This window comes from Ictidomys tridecemlineatus, chromosome 3 (genome assembly GCF_052094955.1).
Source record: "Ictidomys tridecemlineatus isolate mIctTri1 chromosome 3, mIctTri1.hap1, whole genome shotgun sequence".
In the NCBI taxonomy this organism is placed as follows: Eukaryota; Metazoa; Chordata; class Mammalia; order Rodentia; family Sciuridae; genus Ictidomys; species Ictidomys tridecemlineatus.
This window is the reverse complement of record NC_135479.1, coordinates 29,977,374-29,996,346: the sequence shown is the minus strand read 5'-3', so window position 1 is coordinate 29,996,346 and position 18,973 is coordinate 29,977,374. Positions and strand designations below refer to the sequence as shown.

The following is an 18,973-nucleotide window of genomic DNA, read 5'->3' as shown; positions in this document are numbered from 1 at the left end:
CCCTGTTCTGCTAAGTAGGACTGACCATCCTCATTTCCCTGTGGCCTACAAATGTTTTCTTTCTTGAGCAGCCTCTGCTTTGGCCACTAGATGGCGCAAGAAGAAAGTCCTTGAAAGACACAGAACTGAGGCAAGATGGGAAATTGGCCCCAATAGGAATAAAGCAGACATCCTCCAGGTTACATCAGTAAAATAGGTAGGCAACAGTTCACCCAAGACACTGAAAGGAAGTGCAGCCTCCAGGAGGAGGATGAACTTAAAATGAACTCTGAGCACTGGGCAAAACAGAGACCAAAAAAAAAAAAAAAAAAGTATGCAAATAGTAATAAGATACTGGAGTCAAGAACAGTGATCTTGAATAACTTTCTGGGACCCCAGGGGAAGATCAGCACAGCTGGGACAATGCAAGAAGGCCGTCCAGATCAACCCCTGCAGTGAAGGAGTATCACCACTACAGTGAGAAACCTAGAACGGATTGTGAAAACTCCACTCCACAGAACCGAGATGTTGCGTAGACTCTAATGCAGATCACTCTAATCTAATGCAGATCATGCCGTAGGTAGTTCTCATTTCAGAGTCAATTCTTAACAAATCCTTGTGCCGTCCTATTTAAAGGCACCAAAGAACTCCCCTAAATGGTTACATGGAGGCACCAGGGCCATAAGCTCAGTTCCCTATTGAAGTCAAGAATCTGGAGTTGAGCGTGGGTGAAAGAGAGCAGTCATCTGGAATACAGTGCTGCTTTTAAAGCCTTGCTTCCTCTCGGTTGTGTAGCATGTGATTTCCAGATGCAACGGGGACCCCTCCACTTCCTGGGATTGTGTGCTCATCAGGAGACTTCCCAATGATTGATGGAAATTTCTTCCTGTAGATGAGCCTCCAGGAAGAAAAGCTGTGGTCTTTGGAGTACAAGCCACTCCCAACCCTGGAACAATGGCATTGGTCACGGAAGCTTCATGCATTGCTGTTCTGTATTTTTAACATCAGTCTCTTACGAGCTTGGTAAATGTGAATTGCTACCATGAAAAAAAAATTTTTCCTCTGGACAAAATTCGTTCTCTGAACCTGTTGGACTCAGAGCCTTGAATTCTGTGTTGAATGCCAGCTGGGATGTTTTTTGACACCCGATCGAGACCCCTGGTTGCTGATCCTTTTCCTTCACATCCTCTTTTCACTCTTCATGTCCAGGACTCTCTATCCTGGTTGCATATCAAAATTATGCATGAAGAATTTTATTCAATGCAGACTCCCAGACTCAAGCCCCAAAGATTGTAACTCAGTCGATGTGGTTGACACAGAATCTGTATTCCTAAGAAGCCAAAGGATTCCAGTGAGGCTACCCCTAAACCTCTGGTGTATAAGAACTGTTCATATCTTCTTGAGTATAATCCCACAGGTTACTCCAGGAGCAGAGAATCAGGAAGTATTTTATTTGGGGGATAGGGGGGCAAGGTCTCCTGATGAATAAGAACTCCCTTCTACAGCACCCCTGACCTTTCAATTTCCCATGGAAGCTGGGTATCAAGGAGCTTGGCCAAAAGCTGCCAGTCCACTAAAGCTTATCAATGTTAGGAAAACAGCCAACCTCTGGAAGCACCTGCCTTTAACTATAAGTATCAAGAGAATCCCATTAGTTGTTGGAGAAATGGCTACTGGTACACTGTTTGGGACCACCAAAATACATATGAGACCAAAGTCAGATATATAATTTATGGCACTCAATGCAAAATTTAAAAATCATCAATAGTTTCAAGATAGTAAGAGTAAAGCATTAAACCAAACGAGTACTCTGAGCAAAGGGCCTTGGTCTCCTGCACAATTACACACCCAGGAAGCTGGCTGGCCCTATTTAGGAGTCTGGAGACAGAGCTACCACTGAGACAAGAGAAAGATTGTAAATCAATAAGCATGTTCTAATCTGTATCCATCTTCCTTTTAATTTGCATGTCTTCCTGATCCACACAGCAGCCAAGGATCTTTTAAAAATGCAGATGGATGGTGTCACTCCCCTACCTGAGCTATTGAGTGGCGTCCCATTGCTCAAGGTGGAAGTCTGAGGTTCTCAGTGGCCCACAAGCCCCTGTGCCACCTGAGCCCCTGCCTTCCTCTCTCACCTTGCGCTCCCCATTCTCTCTGGATGCTCCAGTTCACACTGTCCTTGTTCCAGTTCCTCCCACTGCCCAGGCCTTTGCTGCTCAGAGCGTCCACAGAGGCTGTTCTCTGTAGCCAGAGAACTTTCCATACCTCACTTCTCCTAGCTAAATTCCACTTATCCTTCAGGTCAAAGGTTAAGTGCCGCTTCTTCACAGGAGCTGCTGCTTCTTGGGATCTGTCTGTTTTCTCTTGTGACCCACTATTCCCAGCCTTCCTTGAGGGTGCCCTGTGCAGTTATTTGTTTAACTTCCATTTTTCCCCAGGTGACTAAATGCATCTGTATCTTATTCCTGTCACACCTTCCTTGCTTAGCACAGAGCCTGAAACACAGGAGATGGACTAGAAGTATTTTTTAATTGATGAGTGGGGGAAAAAAGGTAAAGAGAGGGTAAAAATGCCAGCTACCCGTGTTGTCTTCTTGTGAAAGAAATACCACCACTCCCAAAGGCCACCGGCTTGATAGCCCCAATCACTCCATACTTGGCCTTGAACTTTCCTTACTAATTGAAAACAATGCAGTTGGCCCAGGACCATCCAGGTTCTTAACTTTAATCTCCGTGTGCTTATTGACGGCACTCTGGCTCACCAAAAATTCCATGGGGGATTTTTTTGTGGTCGCTCCTACGTACCGGGATTTCGTAGCAGGAGAACCATCTCTCCTTCTCTTTCTCTCTCTGTGTAGGGGAACTGGGGAGAGACGGTGTCTGTGATTTGGTGGCTCTGGGGTATTAACAGCCAGAGCTTAAGTTATTAAACAGAGCAGCTCTAATCCTCAAGGTTTCCTGGAGCAGGGGGGATTATTGTATTTGTTTTTTTAACAGCAGAGTCCATGGAGCTATTCTAATGAACCACAGTTTGCTCCCTGCCAGGCCAAAACTGACCCTAAATGCCTTTCCGCTAGGTCCGAGTCCCCACTGTGGGAGAGGTGATGGAGTTCTACCTGGAGATCGACCCCGTCACCTTGAACCTGATTATCTTAGTGGTGAGCTACGTCATCCTGCTCCTGGTGTTCCTCGTCTCCTGTGTGCTCTATGACTGCCGAGGCAAGGACCCCAGTAAGGAGGATGCTCCCGAGGCCACCGTGGATGCCCAGCCCTCCATACGCCTGGTGATGGTGCCACAGAGCACTCCTGGGGCCCACTGGGCGAGGGGGCCGGGCCTGCATATGAAAGATCCTGCCCCTCTGGGGAAGAAAAGCACCATGGTGTGAGCTGGATATGGGACCCTGGTGAGAGACCACTGGACCCTGGGTAGAGACCCCTGGACTTGCCAGAGAGGACCAACTCTTGCCTATGGTGGCTCCAGTTCTCTCAGCACGTGGGTCCTGCTTGGCTAAGGAAGCTGGACGTCCTGTCTTACTTTCTGATTTCTGGTCCCCCCTCTTTGTGGATAAAGCAACTGTTTAAGGTAAGATGCCCCAAGGGGTCTTCAGTCGAATTCTCCAAAGGCAAAATATCAGCAGGACCATTGTATGATGAAGTCAGTTCCTGTCACTCCTGAGAGGAGAGGTTGGCGTTGAGTAAGGGTTGAAAGGAGAGAGTGCAAGAGTGGGGTGTGTGTGTGTGTGTGTGTGTGTGTGTGTGTGTGTGTGTGTGTGTGTGACAGAGAGACAGACAGACAGACAGACGTCAGGCAGGCAGGCAGAGAGAGAGAAATGAGGAATGACACTCACTCAGATCCTTCCTATACTTTCCGAGTCCTTTACGTTCGAGGTGACCATGCTGGACTGACTCCAGGTTATTGTTATTTCTGTACTTAGCAGTTCTTCACCTGGTGACAGTAAGTCAGTGTCGGGAATGCGGGCGGCCAATCTTGCACAAGAGGCGCTTAGACACAGCTGTGTCTGAGCCCTTCCCCACCCTTTCCCAGGTCCGAGGGCTTGTCCCTGCAGAGGTGTGCCTGGCCACTGTCCTGAAGACCCAATCGTCGCCCCTGACCTTGGGATGCTGCCCCCTTAACCTTCATTGGATGGGATTTTCCCTGGAATTTTTTGTTCCCCAATAAAAGCTCACTCCCTGGCGTGTTCTCTCTCCCTCTCTTTCTCTCTCTCTCTCTCTCTCTCTTCTGTAAACCTCGCCACCGCATTAGGTGGCTGGAGGCGGGAGCTAGGAGAAGCTGTCTCAGAGCTGGTGTTAAAGGTAATGAGAGTCTGTCTCTTTAATTTAAAACTCCCTAGCAATTACTTATGAATGGAACCTTCTTTCATGAAGCCAGCCCTGGTCGCGTGGCAGAAGGGAACATGGTCACTGTAGAGCAACAATGAAGATGACAAAGCTTGGAGCCTGGGTTCAAACCTGCCTCCTCCACTTAGCAGCTCTGTCACCATGGCTGTGTCAGGCCAGCTCTTCAAGCCTCAGCCTGGTGACAGGACCTCGAAGATGCCCGGGCTATGTAAATGAGAGAGCACTTGAGACCTTGCTTGTCGCACGGCCATAGCAATTATGACACTTGGGGTCGTGATTCCCTGCCATGCTGCTCATCAAGTTGTTTGACCTGAGTCCTCCAATCTGTAACACAAAGTTTGTGAAGACTCATTAAAAAGCCAAGGTGCTTCCAAGTGCCGTGGCACACAACTATAATCCCAGCGGCGAGGGAGGCCAAGGCAGGAGGATGGCGGGTTCAAAGCCAGCCTCAGCAACTTAGCAAGTCCCTATGCAACTTAGCAGGACCCTGTCTCAGAAGGAAAATTAAAAAGGTCTGGGGATGTTGACTCCGTGGTTAAGTGTCCCTGGGTTCAATCCCTGATGCCAAAAAGAAGGTCAAGGTCCCTCAGCTGGGTGTCTCCGCTCCCCAAAACCCTGCTGGGCATCTTTCTCACGCCCTTTGTTCATTGTTGTTGACTAATCAATTTGTTACCCTGTTCATTTATTTACTTGCCTAATTTTGCATTATTATCTCCAGAGGGTGTGTGTGTGTGTGTGTGTGTGTGTGTGTGTGTGTGTGTGTTTAATCCTCCTCTCCCTGAGCTCAGGGCAACTTGTATGTTCATTTGGTGATTTATTCAACCCTTCTTCCCATGAGGACCTGGGTAGAAATACAAAGAAACAAGCACATCAAGCCCCTGCCCTCTGGTCTTTGCTGCCTGGCAGAAGGAAGAGGGGTCCCAGGTGACTTAGTCAATGAAGAAGGAGAAGGCACTGCAGGTGCTCTGCTGGATGTCCACCCAGGGTCCAGGAGTCCACAGAGGTGCCCCATGTGCAGGGAGGGCTCAAGGGGCACTCGAATGATGTCGAGTGGCCAGTTCCGTCTCAGACTTGGGCATCAGAGATAAGAGACTCTGATTGAAGGGTGAGTGGCCCCCACAGCCCTCTGGAGAGCAGGGCCTGGCACAGCCTCCCTGCCTCGGTCACAAGGAGCACGGTTTCCACTCTGAATGATTAAGTAGCTGTGGCAAATGTGAAGATAACCCCTCTTGCATTTTTTTTTTCTGATTTTGACATTTATTTTTAATTTTGTTCTGATTAGATCAGAAAAGTATACTTTCTCGTAGGCACATGAGGTGAAAATGATATTGAAAACCCTGCTAGAGTTTGAATCTTGAAAGCTTCCCAAAAGCCTGTGTGTTACAGGCTTGGCCACCAGCCTGTGGCACCATTGGGAGGTGGTGGAACCTTTACAAGGTAGGACCTACCTGGTGGAGGGAAATTAGGTCACCGGGGGCATTCTGTTGATGGGCTGTTGGGTACCCGCTCCCATCCTCTTTCTCTCTTTGTTTCCTGGCCAATGAATGAACAGGTCTACTCTACCACACCCTACCACCCACACACTGTCCTATCACAGGCCTAATGCAATAGAACCAAATTACCATGCGCTGAAACCATGAGCCAAAATGTACCTTTTTTTATTTATGAAGTTCATTTTCTCAGGTATTTTGTCACAGCAATTGACAAACACAAACTTTTTTTCTTTTATGGTCAAGTAGTTATCTCTACTTTTATAATGAAAATATAAAAGGAAGGGGTAAACACAGTAAATTCACAGTGTCTTCTAGGAATCTGCTATTTCTCTAGTGTGAACTTCCCCTGGACTAATCTTCTTATTTCTCCTGTCATGGGAATGAATATACATATATATTCATCAATTAGGGGAAAAAAATCAGTGGACCACAAGAAAATAATGATAATAATAATAATTAATGTATGTTATCAAGAGACAGAAATATATGTTCAACCCATCTAATATTAAAATTAAGAATATGAAATAAATATTCAAAAAAATTTAAATAAAATATCTCCAATTATGTCTTCATTTTTATATTAGAATCAATTGAAGAGGAAAAATTAACAGAAGTGGAGAATAGAAAAATAAATTACAAGAGAAAAGAGAAAAAAAACAAATAATGATAATAGCAATCATAACCACTACAACAGGTAAAGGAAATAAAAATAAAGACAGAAAGAAAAAAGGAAGAAAAGAAGGAAACAGAAAACACTGTAAGGTGAATTCGGAATAAATCAAGCCTCTGGTTGATTTGATTTGGGGTACATTGAATTCATGTTCTTTAAACAGAAACCAAGTTCTTAACACTTAAAATAATCTCTTCTGTAAATCATCTACTCTTGGAATCTTATAGAAGCTAGAGATATAAAAATTTAAGAATTTTACTGGCATCTTCTTCATTTTCTGTTGCTATAACCGAGTACCACAGGCTGGATGATTTATAAAGAACAGAGGTTCATTTAATTCACGGTTCTGGATGCTGAGAAGTTCAAGAACATGGTGCTGGTATGTGCTGTGGGCTTTCTGGCTGCATCATGGCACAGCAGAGGGCATCACATGGTGAGACAGAGTGAGCATACCAGCTTGGGTCTCTCTTCCTGTTCTTATAAATCTTCTAATGGTAGGATAGGGGCCCCATCATCTAATCCTAAGTACCCCAGTGGCAACCACCTCTAAGTACCATTAATAAATAAATTTGGGGATTAAGTTTCCAACACATGAGCATCTGGGGAACACATTCAAACCATTGCAACCAGTGAGGAAGTGAGCCCAGAAGAAATCATGATTTTCCCAGGGGTATCTGGCCTTAGAGCTGGGACTCATGCCCTGCCTTTTTCCTGTCTCTGCCCCCAGGCTCTCTCTACAACATGATCTCCTTACCTCTCTGTGTTTTATACCTTCTATGAATGATTTCTTATTTTTAATTAAAATTTTATTTCCTAATGGAAGGATTAGTGGTGCGGCTGTGAGGTTCTAATGCGTTAGAAATGTAGGATTAAAACCTGGTGGAGTGGATCACCCGCTGGAACCGAGGAACCCCCTGGACCTTGGAATCCTCTGCCTTACGGGATTAGGACTCCCTCAGTTCACTTTATTTTAACCCATTCCTCTCTCATCAATTTGTATCAAAGCGAATGCAGAATTGGGGCCTGATGTGAATCACAACTGTGGGAAGAACACACGCAGAACCCTTCCAAGATGAGGGAAGTGAGGGGGGGGGCGGGGAATGGAGATTCATCAAGAATTTTGCTAGGTACATTTTACTCACATTATCACTTAACTTTCACACTCCTCTCTGAGAGAAGCCGAGCCAAAACTAGTCTAAAGACAAGCACCTGAAAGCTCAGAGGTAAAGCTCATGCAAAGCTACACAGCTGGCCCACGTGGGGGGCAGGATTTGAACTCAGCTGTAGAGGTATGGCCTTCTGCCCTGTCTTTTTTTTTTTGAGGAGGGATACCAGGGATTGAACTCAGCCACATCCCCAGCCCTATTTTGTATTTTATTTAGAAACAGGATCTCACTGAGTTACTTAGCACCTCGCTTTTGCTGAGGCTGGCTTTGAACTCACGATCCCCCTGCCTCAGCCTCCTGAGCCACTGGGATTATAGGCATGTGCCACCATGCCCGGCTCTTAAAGGAAAGTGTCCCCTCTTGTTTGTTCTGCCTACCTGATCTCTCTCTCTCTCTCTCTCTCTCTCTCTCTCTCTCTCTCTCTCTCTCTCCACTCTTGCTAGAATTGCAATCTAATCCCTAGAGGGTTATTCAATACATGTCTATTAAATAATCTTATGGACTTTCAGACTTTCTCCCCTGAAAAATATGGCTGTGGACGGACAACCAGACAGGCCTGGCTCAAGTCCCCCTGGGTCGCTACTGGTCTTAAGCTTTGTGTTCACTTAACTTCCTAACCTTTTCCTGTAATGAAAAGTGGATGTAATGGTAATGTCGATGAGGTTTGAAATAATATTCATAAGTATCCGACACGGTAAGATTTCAACAGAATAAAAGCCACTATTATTATGCCAGCAAATACGGTGACAATAAAGAGGGATGGCCTCAGGGGAAGGCTCAGCCAATTCAGGTTCTTTTGTGGGAGTGCAGAGGGGGAGGGATGAGAGACTGGAGAGGGGCCACATGCAGTAGAAATTTGGAAAGAAGAGAAAGCATCTGTTTTGGGTTGAACTCTGCAACTTTCCCCTAATTATATGTCAAAGTCCTTCACCACAGCACCTCAAAGGTGCCCTTGCTTGGAAATAGGGTCATTGTCGTTATATGGGTGAAAATAAGGTCATGTGGGTGTCGGGAAGGGCCCTCATCCTAAATGATTGGCATTCTTATAAAAAGGAATTTGAGCACAGAGCAAAGACCACGTGAATTCTGAAGTGATGTGACCACCATCCCAAGAACCAGAAGGTAGAACAAGGGCCAGGAACGATCCTTTCCTTGCACTTTTGAAGGGAGCAATCCCTGCTGAAACCTTGATCTTGGGTTTCAGCCTCCAGAAGTGTGAGACAGTAAATTTCTCTTGTTTGAGTCATTCTGTTTGAGGCACTTGGTTTGGATGGCCCTAACAAACTAATTCAGTGCCTGGACACAGGATGGGATGCTGAGCACTTCAAGCCTCTTCAAGGTCAGTTACTCGACGGGAAGAGACAGAGTCGGGGGTCTCGGGACCAGGAACAAGTCACAAAGTAAAACTGTGGGCCTCCTGTGCAAAACCATTTGATTGAAGCAGAAAAAGCCCAGAACTAGCTCCAAATGATCCACGTCTCTCCAGATACCCCATGACTTCTGGAAAAGACCTCATGCAAATATTAGGTACCTCACTGAATCCTCCTGAAAGTGTGTAGGGGCGGAAACCATTATTCTTCTTTCAGAGACAGGGGAGTTCCAGCTTCTCTTGCATAAACTTTTGGGATGGAATTCATAGAGTCCAGAGACCCTGACTCACTTCTGACTCTGCCCCATGGCTCCATAGCTGCCCAGAATCCATGCAGAGTCACAGAGTGATTTGTCAAGGTGGACATAGATCTGACACACTCTTGCCATTTGTCACTCTGTGACTTTATTTTTTGTGTTTTGAATGACACAGTCCTCTAGAGGAAGGCCCAAACTCCCTGGGATTGAGAGGCCACCCGCTATTTCTCAGGAGTGTTGAGAACAGCTTCTTTCTCATGACTTCCCCTTTCCTGAGAACACTGGTGGTTGAGATACAGAAAGTACAAGAGCATTGACAGCTACCTGTGTTGTAACACTTGATTTCAACTTTAACCTTCTCACGCTGTCAGTTCCAGATAAGGGCTTTGTGACGCGAAGAGTAAGAAAGATCTTAGCTGTTCCATAATCTCCCAAGAGAGTGGGAAGTTGTCTGCACATTATTATTATTATTATTATTATTATTATTATTATTATTATTATTATTATTAACTCGAGGCTTCTCTGCACCTGCCCGATATTTAATTAAACCCCAACCAGAGGCTGGGATCAGCTGGTTCTGTTTGGCACATCCCAGCCTGGTGGCCTCAACTACAATTGAGAGTCGATAAGCGTACAGTGTAAAGCTCGAGATACCTGCAGGATGGAGACTTTGTTTGGAAGCCCAAAATGCTGCAGGGAGAGAGAAATGGTGCTGTTTGAAAAGAGGCCTTATAATCGCACAAGAGCAGCTCAGTGGAAACGTGGTAGTGGAATTTGGAATCTGAAACACCACCGGTCAAATAGGATAAAGGCCTTCCTATCGTGGCAATTTATCAGCAAAAGACTGTCACTGCAGGAGGAAGAAAAGCTGATACTGACAATCGAATTTGGGAGAAAAACTCACATGCAGCAATCATCATACACAGGCTCAGGAGGAAAATCAGAAGACCCAGAGAAGGACAAGATTTGACAAATCTCACCATCAAGAAGGTCTCCCTCTATGTGGCCTAGTTCTTTTCTGCTCTGGAACTTTACATTCATTTTCTCTCATTTACACCTTTTCTGGTTTCATTAAAACAAAACAACAACAACAACAACAAAAACACTGTTTAGACAGTGATTTCTCTAAACGTGTCTGGTAAAAGAATCCAGATTCAGATTAGATCAGAAGGTGTGATAAGATGTGGTTGGAAAGGTGGCTGAAAGCATACAGTCATAGCATACTGGTGAATCACCGTCTACTGTGCCATGTGTGGCAAATCATCTGTTTTACCAATAAGAATTACCTAAGCTAGGGACTGGGATTGTGGCTCAGTGATAGAGCACTTGCCCAGCATGTGTGAGGCACTTGGGTTAGATTCTCAGCACTGCATGTCAATAAATGAATACAATAAAGCCCCATTAACAACTAAAAATATATTTTAAAAAAATAAAAGAATTACCTAAGCTAATGAACAATGGACCAGTTTGTATACAGAAGGTGAGCTGAGGGTAATTCCCACCACAATGTCATTCTCAGTCCTGTGTACTCCAATTATGCCACTTGTGGAGCGCAGATACACTTGGAAGTACAGTTAATGTGGAAGGAACTGTATACACCTACAGACCATTCTCCATCTATCTGACAAATACTTATAAATCATCTACTTCCTGCACACCCAATGCCAGGGTCAGGGGATGCATCACTGCCCACAACAGATGTAAGCTCTGTCTTTATGAAATGTCCCAAGAGACAGCAAAAAATGTACTAAGCACTTTGCATACGTTGTCTGAATGATCACTACAACCTGGAGAGGTAATGACATTTTCCCGATTTTATACATTTTAGGCAATTGAGGCTCCAAAGCCCAAAGAAACTGTTTAAACCAGTGGCTCCAAATGGCTTTGAGCATCAGTCAAGAAAATTTTAATACTCACCCAGTGAGTGTCTACTTAAATAAATAAACATTGTGCCTTTGTGCATTAGACAGGCACAAATACACATTCTTTTAAATCATAGGCATGTTATATAAATCTTTTTGTATGTCTAACTTTGGAGATCTGCCCTCTATCCCTCCACTGTATCAGCTCTGATTAGGTCTGTGACTAATGGGAATAATCTACCTCCAATCTTCTCCTACCTAATCAACCCCAGGTTTTATTCTGGAACCCTGTCTAAGAACTTGACGTAAGAAATAGGTTCAAGTAAAAAAATAATAATTTTCACGTGGGGACTAAATCTTTGTATTGCCAAGGATGGTTTGCAGAATTCCTGGATGACTATTTTACATGCAAAGGTAAGTTCTCCCTTTAGTTGATAAATCCGATTCATTTCCTTTGTGTTCTCTTTCCTGGCTGGATCTTAAGTACTTCAAGCAAAAGACTGTCTCATACATCTGTTTCAACCCCCCCGCAGTACCTAGTAAAGAACTAAACACATCACAAATTCTCCATCCTCCGGGGATGACTTTGTTTCTCATTGGAAAAAAAAAAAGAAAGATCTTTTACATCCATTGGAGAGCAAAAATTGCATCCCTGTAGAAACAAACTGCTGCCACTCACAGTAGGGAAGAGGCTGAGATGCTTCAAGTGGGTACAGAGGGCTGGGGATGCAGCAGACAGGCTTACAATCAAGGAGGCCCATGAGAAGCAACCAAGGGTTCCATCTCAAACCCAGTCATTCTCCCTAGGGACACCAGTCCCCATTTGCTCATCTGCATATGCTAGAATTAATGAGTCACCTTCCAAGGTCCTTTCAGTTCTGACATGTTTGACCCGGCATCTTTTCTTTTTCCCTGATCTTTTCTGTCTCTTCCCACGTTGGCCTTCTAGAATTAAATATCTAGTGACGGGAGGATTTGTCTGAAAAACGGTAGCTGGGGCATTGTTGATCAGATTGGCGGCAGCAGGAAGCCTAACGGAGGGTTGAGTCCTTTCCTTCTCCGGGGGTGCATGCACACACCCCATTTGCTAATGTGCTTTCCATCTGACATTTCAAGTAACTATCCCCACGTTGGTGCTTCTTCAAGTCAAGCTCTGTTCTGCAGTCTTTGGAAGGAACGTAAACCGTGACAAATGGTCTCAGTTCAGGCATATGGTTGTGTGTTGATTTCCTAGTTGCTGGGGTGTATGGACACAATTATTGTCCCCAAATGTAAAAATAATGAAATCACCACCATACGTGGAATGACGACGGCGATGGGAAACAGATTTGATGTATTGGCATTTTGGAGACGATCTTTAATTTTTAGTAGAATATTGCCTGTAATTTCTATCCTCAGTGAATTTCAATTGCAGTCCTCCTAAAATTGTTTTTTTTTTTAAAAAAAAAAAAGATGGCTAGGAATTCAAGTTTGCCTTATTGTTCTGGGTACATGAGTTAGAAATTATGCTTAGCTATGAAAATTAAAAAAAAAAAAGCAGAATGCAGTGGTGAATTTGTTCTCTCTCCTGCAGCCCAAGATTGGGAACAAAGTGGTTCAGCCAGAAACAGAGCCTCCAAGATGCCCCCAATATCCCAGGTACCTTTAATTCTGCTCCACCAGCTTTCCTTCATCCCTGAGGTAGTCCTCTCATTTAAAGTTGGCTCCCGAAGCTCCAAATCTTCAGCCTAAATTCCAGGCAAGGAGAGGAGTAGGAGGAAAAGCAAAGAGACACATGCTAGTTGAGTTAGCTGCAAGGCTCACCCACACTTCTATTTATATTTCATGGGCTAGAACTTAATTAACGTCTACATCTATCTAGAAGGAAGACTGAAAGAGGTCGATTTTTTGTTGGGGACATCAGCATTTCAAACAAAACCAGGGTTGCATTGGAAAGGAAAAGGGAGAGAATGAGTTTGGAATGAGCAATTGCCCTAGTAGGATTGTTGCCCGCCCCCCCCTACCCCCCCACCCTCACCCCCCACCACCACCACCCCCGCCACTACCACCACCATCACCTCCACCTTCTAACACTTGTTGAGATAATCTTGAAAAATATGGAGAAGGAAAGGATGATGTTAACTACTTGGAAGCCATCTCTAGTAGCATGCAATGTCATGGTTTGCTCATTTTTTCAATTAATATTTGAAGATGTTTTCTGATTGCATTTTTATCATAAAAGGAATGCCTATTCATTTGGAAAACTTTGAGGGAAAAAAATACAGCAAAGTAGAGAGAAGAAAATAGAATTCACCCATAATCCCATTACCCAGATTGTACTACACTATTTTGTTGCATTTTCTGACATTCTTTATATATATATATTGTGCATATTTATAATCACAGTGTATGTACCAGTTGGCACCTCTTGTTTTCACTTTCTGCATCGAATGAGTGAATTTGCATATGACCCTACCCAGAGCATATCCCTGGCTCCTCATATTCCAATCATGGTTAAATCTGTTTGGAATGTGCTTGAAGTAGGAGGGCATGAATAGCATAGACTGATTTTTCTCCTGCACCATTTCTGGGAGACCATACGGCAGGGCTGGCTCACTTCTCACTTTCACTCCGAGACCATATCATATGCTCTCCTTGATGTATTTTTCCATCTCAAAAAATGTCAAGTGTATGCACCAAGAGTTAAAATTATTCTTGAGGGAACATGAGCTACCATGCTCATTCCCACCATATGCCTCACATGGTGGATTTTGCTCTGCCTTATAAATTCATTGGATGTCATGACTTTTTAAGAAAGAATCCTCAGGCATGCCCCAGCAGTCCAAACCCCTAATGAAACAACAAAGAGAAGAGAAAAAGGCCCTGCTCAAGGTCATACTGTCATGGTCAGTGCCACACCTAGGCCGCTGAGATCTTTTCTACTGATTTCTCCCTCTACTTCAGATGCTTTTGATGATGTAACTATCAGGGAAACTTCAAAGATGTTATGTCTCCTATGAAAATATAATTCATAAGATTTCCCAGGATTCCCACCCCCAACGGTAGCCAGTTACTAATGGCATTAACTAATTCCTGATATTAACTAGAGATTCATCACTTGCTCAGGGTAGCTTAATCAGATTACCATTTCTATTTAGCGCAGTTGATCTTTCAGAGAAAATATACATTCTGTAGAAAACATTTTTTTTTCCTCCATTCTGTATTTACTTGCTACAAGTTCAGACCTTTGCTAAATACCAGGGGGTTGTGCTATGGCTTTACAAAATTTACAGCCTGGTTAGAAAATGAGAAAGACACATGAACCAATGTGGTGTGTTCCTATATTGGAATGCCAGGCACCTGTGAAAAGCAAGGAGGTAAATCTGCACAGACGGCTATGGAAACTGCTATGGAAAGATGACCGTGATGTACTCTTAGGAGAAAATGGAGGTTTCATAAGAGTTTGATGGTGTCTGTAATATCTCTTCTGTGTTTTAATCAAAAGTACATTCCCACACTTTTTGTATGTGCATAGAAAACACCTAGAGAAGCACATACAAGGCTTTGAACAGTGATAATTGTCAACAGTGGAATTTGAAAATGATAGAAATAACATCTTTTTTTTACTTTTTCATTTACATTCTGTTTTTTAAGTATAATCATGAATTGCACTTTCTCTGTCCTACATTTTGAATAATCATAGTATCTTCCAGAGTTGTTGTGACAGCTAAGTCAGTTGCTGCAAATGAAATGCTTAGAACCTTGCCAGGAACATGATAAGTGCTCAGTGTATATTAACCAGGATGATGCCCATGATGATGACGATGATGACGATGATGATGACAATGGTGGCAAAGATGGAGGACAATGTGTTTTTCCACCCTACTGCTCAGCATATACACTCACACAAGTTATTTATAGGGCAATTGATATGCATCAAAAGCCTTTAAAATTGAAAATATTTGGCCCAGCAGTTTCTCCTCTGGGGAAAAAAAAAATCGAATGCACATATAAGAAGTACATAAAAAATAAAGAAAGAATGAAACATTGGTGACAAGCTAAATGTTCAAAATGAGAATAGTTTAAATTTTTGGTGTATATTTACACTGAAATAGTATGCATTCATTGTAGCAATGAATTGATGGCCATTTTAATATGCGGATCCTATACCATTCAGGGAAGTAAAGATAATTTCTGAATAGTATATATGATTCCATAATAGTAAAAATATATATGTAAACCACATACGCATATTTCTGTATGTCTGGAAACACAAGCCACAAAATTGCATGGACAATATGGAACCCTGGGCAACTGTGATATTTTTTTTCTTTAGAGTCAGGCATAATTTCCAATTTTTCTATGATGAATTTCCATTGCTGGGCAAGTGTTTAAAGGAAGGCAAAGGGCCTTCGGGAGCATTTCTTAATACGGTCTCCATGCCAACCCACTAGTTACGGCACCTCTTGTCTGGAGCTATCAGAGGGCAAGTAATTCCAGCCACCAGGGAGAAGTGGGCAAGTTCTTTTGGTCTCCAGTGCAGACTCAGTGGACATGGGGCTAGTGTCCTGGCCTGACTCTGGAGACTGACTTTTGGATGTCGGTGAAAAGCCAAGGTGGACTCTATGGGACCATGTCATTGTAATCAGCCAACCCCAAAATGTTCAATTTCTGAGTAAAGATAAGAGTTGAGGGGAACTAAGAAGAGCTACTTAACCTCACCTCCCTGGTAACTTTATCCCAGAGCAGCGAAAGCCTTGTTTGAATCTGTCCAGAATCCAGATGACCTTTAGGCTTCTTGCAGCCACTTGCCTCAGAAGAGCCAAAGGCTGACAGCACTACTTAGCAGCCAGGGGAGTCAGCCCTGCCTCTCCTGATTTATCAAGGAAGAAGAACTGGAAACTTAGCTGCTTGCTGTTTTCTGTGATTTCTGTCTAAGCCCTCCTGCGTGATACCACCTGCGGGAAGAGGGGAAAAGCCCCAGGGAGCTAAACTGGATGGAGCAAGGCACCCACAAGGACTGACCCGGGCCTCATTTCTTGCAATTCCCCACCCACCTGAAATACCCCCCCAATTCTGATATTTCGTATTTGGGGTTTCTTTCATTGACTTTACCCCCCGCCTTTTTTTTTTTCCCCTCTTAAATTTTTGCAGAGAACTTCAGGGCTCAGCTGAGATCCTCTTTCTCAGTGCTATCTCTCCTGATCCCTCACCTTCCTCACCACTCTGGGACCCTGCCCTGTGACCGCACAGCAACCTCTACTAAACTCCATAGGGACCCTTTCCCACTATATTGGAATCACCTGCTTCTCGTCTCTGTTCTCCAGCTCTGGCGTAAGTTCCTTAAGAGCAGAGGCCATGGCTTCCTGACCTCCGTGATCTCTGTGCCCAGCCCACAGCATGTGTTTAATACACGTTCGTCAAATAAGTAAACGAACAAGCCCATCCATCCGTCAATTTGCTCTAACTTGGTGGCAAATTATCTTCTGTCTAGAAGGTGAAGAATTCTGAAACTTTGAAGGAGCTGCTATTAGTTATTCTCATCTTAGTGTGATTTGGTTTGTTTGATTGGACTGCTTTCCAATTCGTGCTAAACAAAAGAATATGAAACCGAGATGGAATCTTGGTGCAGTTTGGATTCACATTTCCCTGATGGCTAAAGTTGTTGAACATTTTCTCATAGAATTGTTGGCCATTTGTATTTCTTCTTTTGAGAAGAGTTTGTTCAGTTCATTTGCTCATTTTATTGATTGGGTTATTTGTTGTTTCTTAATGTAGAGTTTTAGTTTTTTTTGAGTTCTTATAATTTTGGATATTAGTCCTAGGTTGGAAGAGTAGCTGGTAAAGATTTTCTCCCTTTCTGTAATCTGTCTATTCACTCTGTTCACTGTTACCTTTGCTGTGCAGAAGCTTTTTAATTTGATGCCTTCCCATTTATTTGCTCTTTGTTTATTTCCTGAGCCATGACAATCTTATTCAGGAAGTCTTTGCCTGTGTCTATTTGTTAAAGAGTTTCCCTGTGGGTTTTTTTTTTTTTAATTCTAATAGCAGGAAAGTTTCTGATCTTACATTTAGATCTTTGATCCACTTTGAGTTTACTTTTGTACAGGGTGATAAGGATCTAGTTTCATTCTTCTACATATGGATATCCAGTTTTCTTCGCACTACTTGTTAAAGAAGCTTTTTTTTTTTCTCCAATGTGTGTTTTGGGGAATTTTGTCCAGATTGAGATGATTATAGCTTTGCAGTTTGTCTTTGTGTCTTCATTCTGATCCGTGGGTCTGTATGTCTGCTTTTATGCACACACTATTCTGTATAATTAATAGGCATCCACAAAAAATAATCAAAAATTAAAAACAATGAGAAATTAATACTTGACTTGGTGATTAGAATGGAGAAAGATAAGTTCACTTGGGTTAGAGGATTGGGTACAGTCTGTTGAAAATGTCAGCCCTATCCTTAGTGTGCCTGTGCTTCAGTGTCCTCAAAGGTCAAATGGCAGTGATAATAATAGCTATCTGCTTCCTAAGGTTTATAGAGTAAAAGTACACATGATGCACTTGGAACTGCATGTAATAAGTACAAAGTGTATTAGATATTTAACATGACTCTATAAATTGTAGGTCAAAAAGTTGATCGTGCTCTAAGACCGACAACCATGGCATACACTGATTCTTAGGAGGTCTTTTTTTTTTTTTTTCTGATTTAGCTTCTCATTTGTATCATGAACATTTTCAAATGGACCAAGTAGAGAAAATGGTAGACACTCTCCATAAAATGATCACCCAAATGCAATAGTTTATTAAGATATGGCCATACTAACCTAATCTACCTTTTGATAAAACAAGATTTTAAAAATCACACCATGTCATTTTACCGCCTGTGGATTTCAACTGTGCATCTTGACAAAGTATAGAGACCTGCTTACGTGATCTTAACGTTCTTCCTCTATCTACAAAGTGAGGATTCCTTGGAATCTCTAGAATCCAGTCAATAATGGCCTAGTTTCCTATTGGTTGGAGTCAGAATCCAAATCAGTTCTACTCATTACATTTGGTCCTAATTTTTCTCAACCCTCTTCATCTAAAACAGTCTCTTCCTTTTTCTCACTTATTGCAGGAACCAGGGCCAAAGGTCCATTAGAATGAAACACATTCTTACGACTGGGACAGTCTAGGTTTATAACTTTATCCCAGTACAATTATGAATAACACCCTTTCCTTCTTAGTCATGCTACATATTTGTGGTTTGTCCGTGTGTTTCATTGTTTGCTCTAATTTATTCTTCTATCTGCTATATATTTCCTGTACATTGAAGTTAAAGACTGGATTCAGGCTTACGTACTTTTTGGCAAAATTTTTTTCATCAATGTTCCTGTTTTGGTATATGTCACCCCATGTCAGGAGGTGTGCAGTGTCCTGTTGTTCCACTCTTGGTGATCTACAAATTGATGAACGGGTTCATATGAGGTCAGCATGATCAAGCCACCATAAAGTTCTTCATGGAATTTTCACGGTTTCCGCATTGTCAATCATTACCTGAATCAATCACTACATCAAAGGTTAAGAAACAGTTCTAGCTCCACCATCCCTTCCCCACGTACTGAATGGAATTCTTTTGTAAAGGAAAACTTTCTCTCACCAGCTCAGGCTTGTTTGCCCTGCACTTACCATTTATAAAGGAAGAACAGAATAATTAACTCTTTTCTTCCAACAGTGAGTTTTCAGAATATGGGATTGAAAATTTAGTTACCTTCAACAGTGTCTAGTTTATTGGAGGTTTTTGGGTTTTAGTTGTTTGGTGTTTAGTTTAGTTTTGGTTTTTTTTTTTTTTTGAGTAT

General features: G+C 42.9%; 1 protein-coding gene across 1 annotated transcript; it reads left to right on the top strand.

Annotated features, from left to right (window-relative positions):
• Positions 1–2,914: 2,914 nt before the first annotated feature.
• Smim36 (small integral membrane protein 36) lies at positions 2,915–4,174 on the top strand. The gene is made up of 2 exons (XM_078042277.1): positions 2,915–3,561; positions 4,024–4,174. Exon 1 carries the CDS (start codon positions 3,083–3,085, stop codon positions 3,362–3,364), a length of 282 nt encoding a protein of 93 aa, XP_077898403.1. The 5' UTR covers positions 2,915–3,082; the 3' UTR covers positions 3,365–3,561; positions 4,024–4,174.
• The last annotated feature ends 14,799 nt before the right edge of the window (positions 4,175–18,973 follow it).

What these genes read in the sequence shown, in the direction of transcription:
- Smim36 (XM_078042277.1), top strand. Translation starts at nt 3,083, where the DNA reads ATGGAGTTCTACCTGGAGATCGACCCCGTCACCTTGAACCTGATTATC.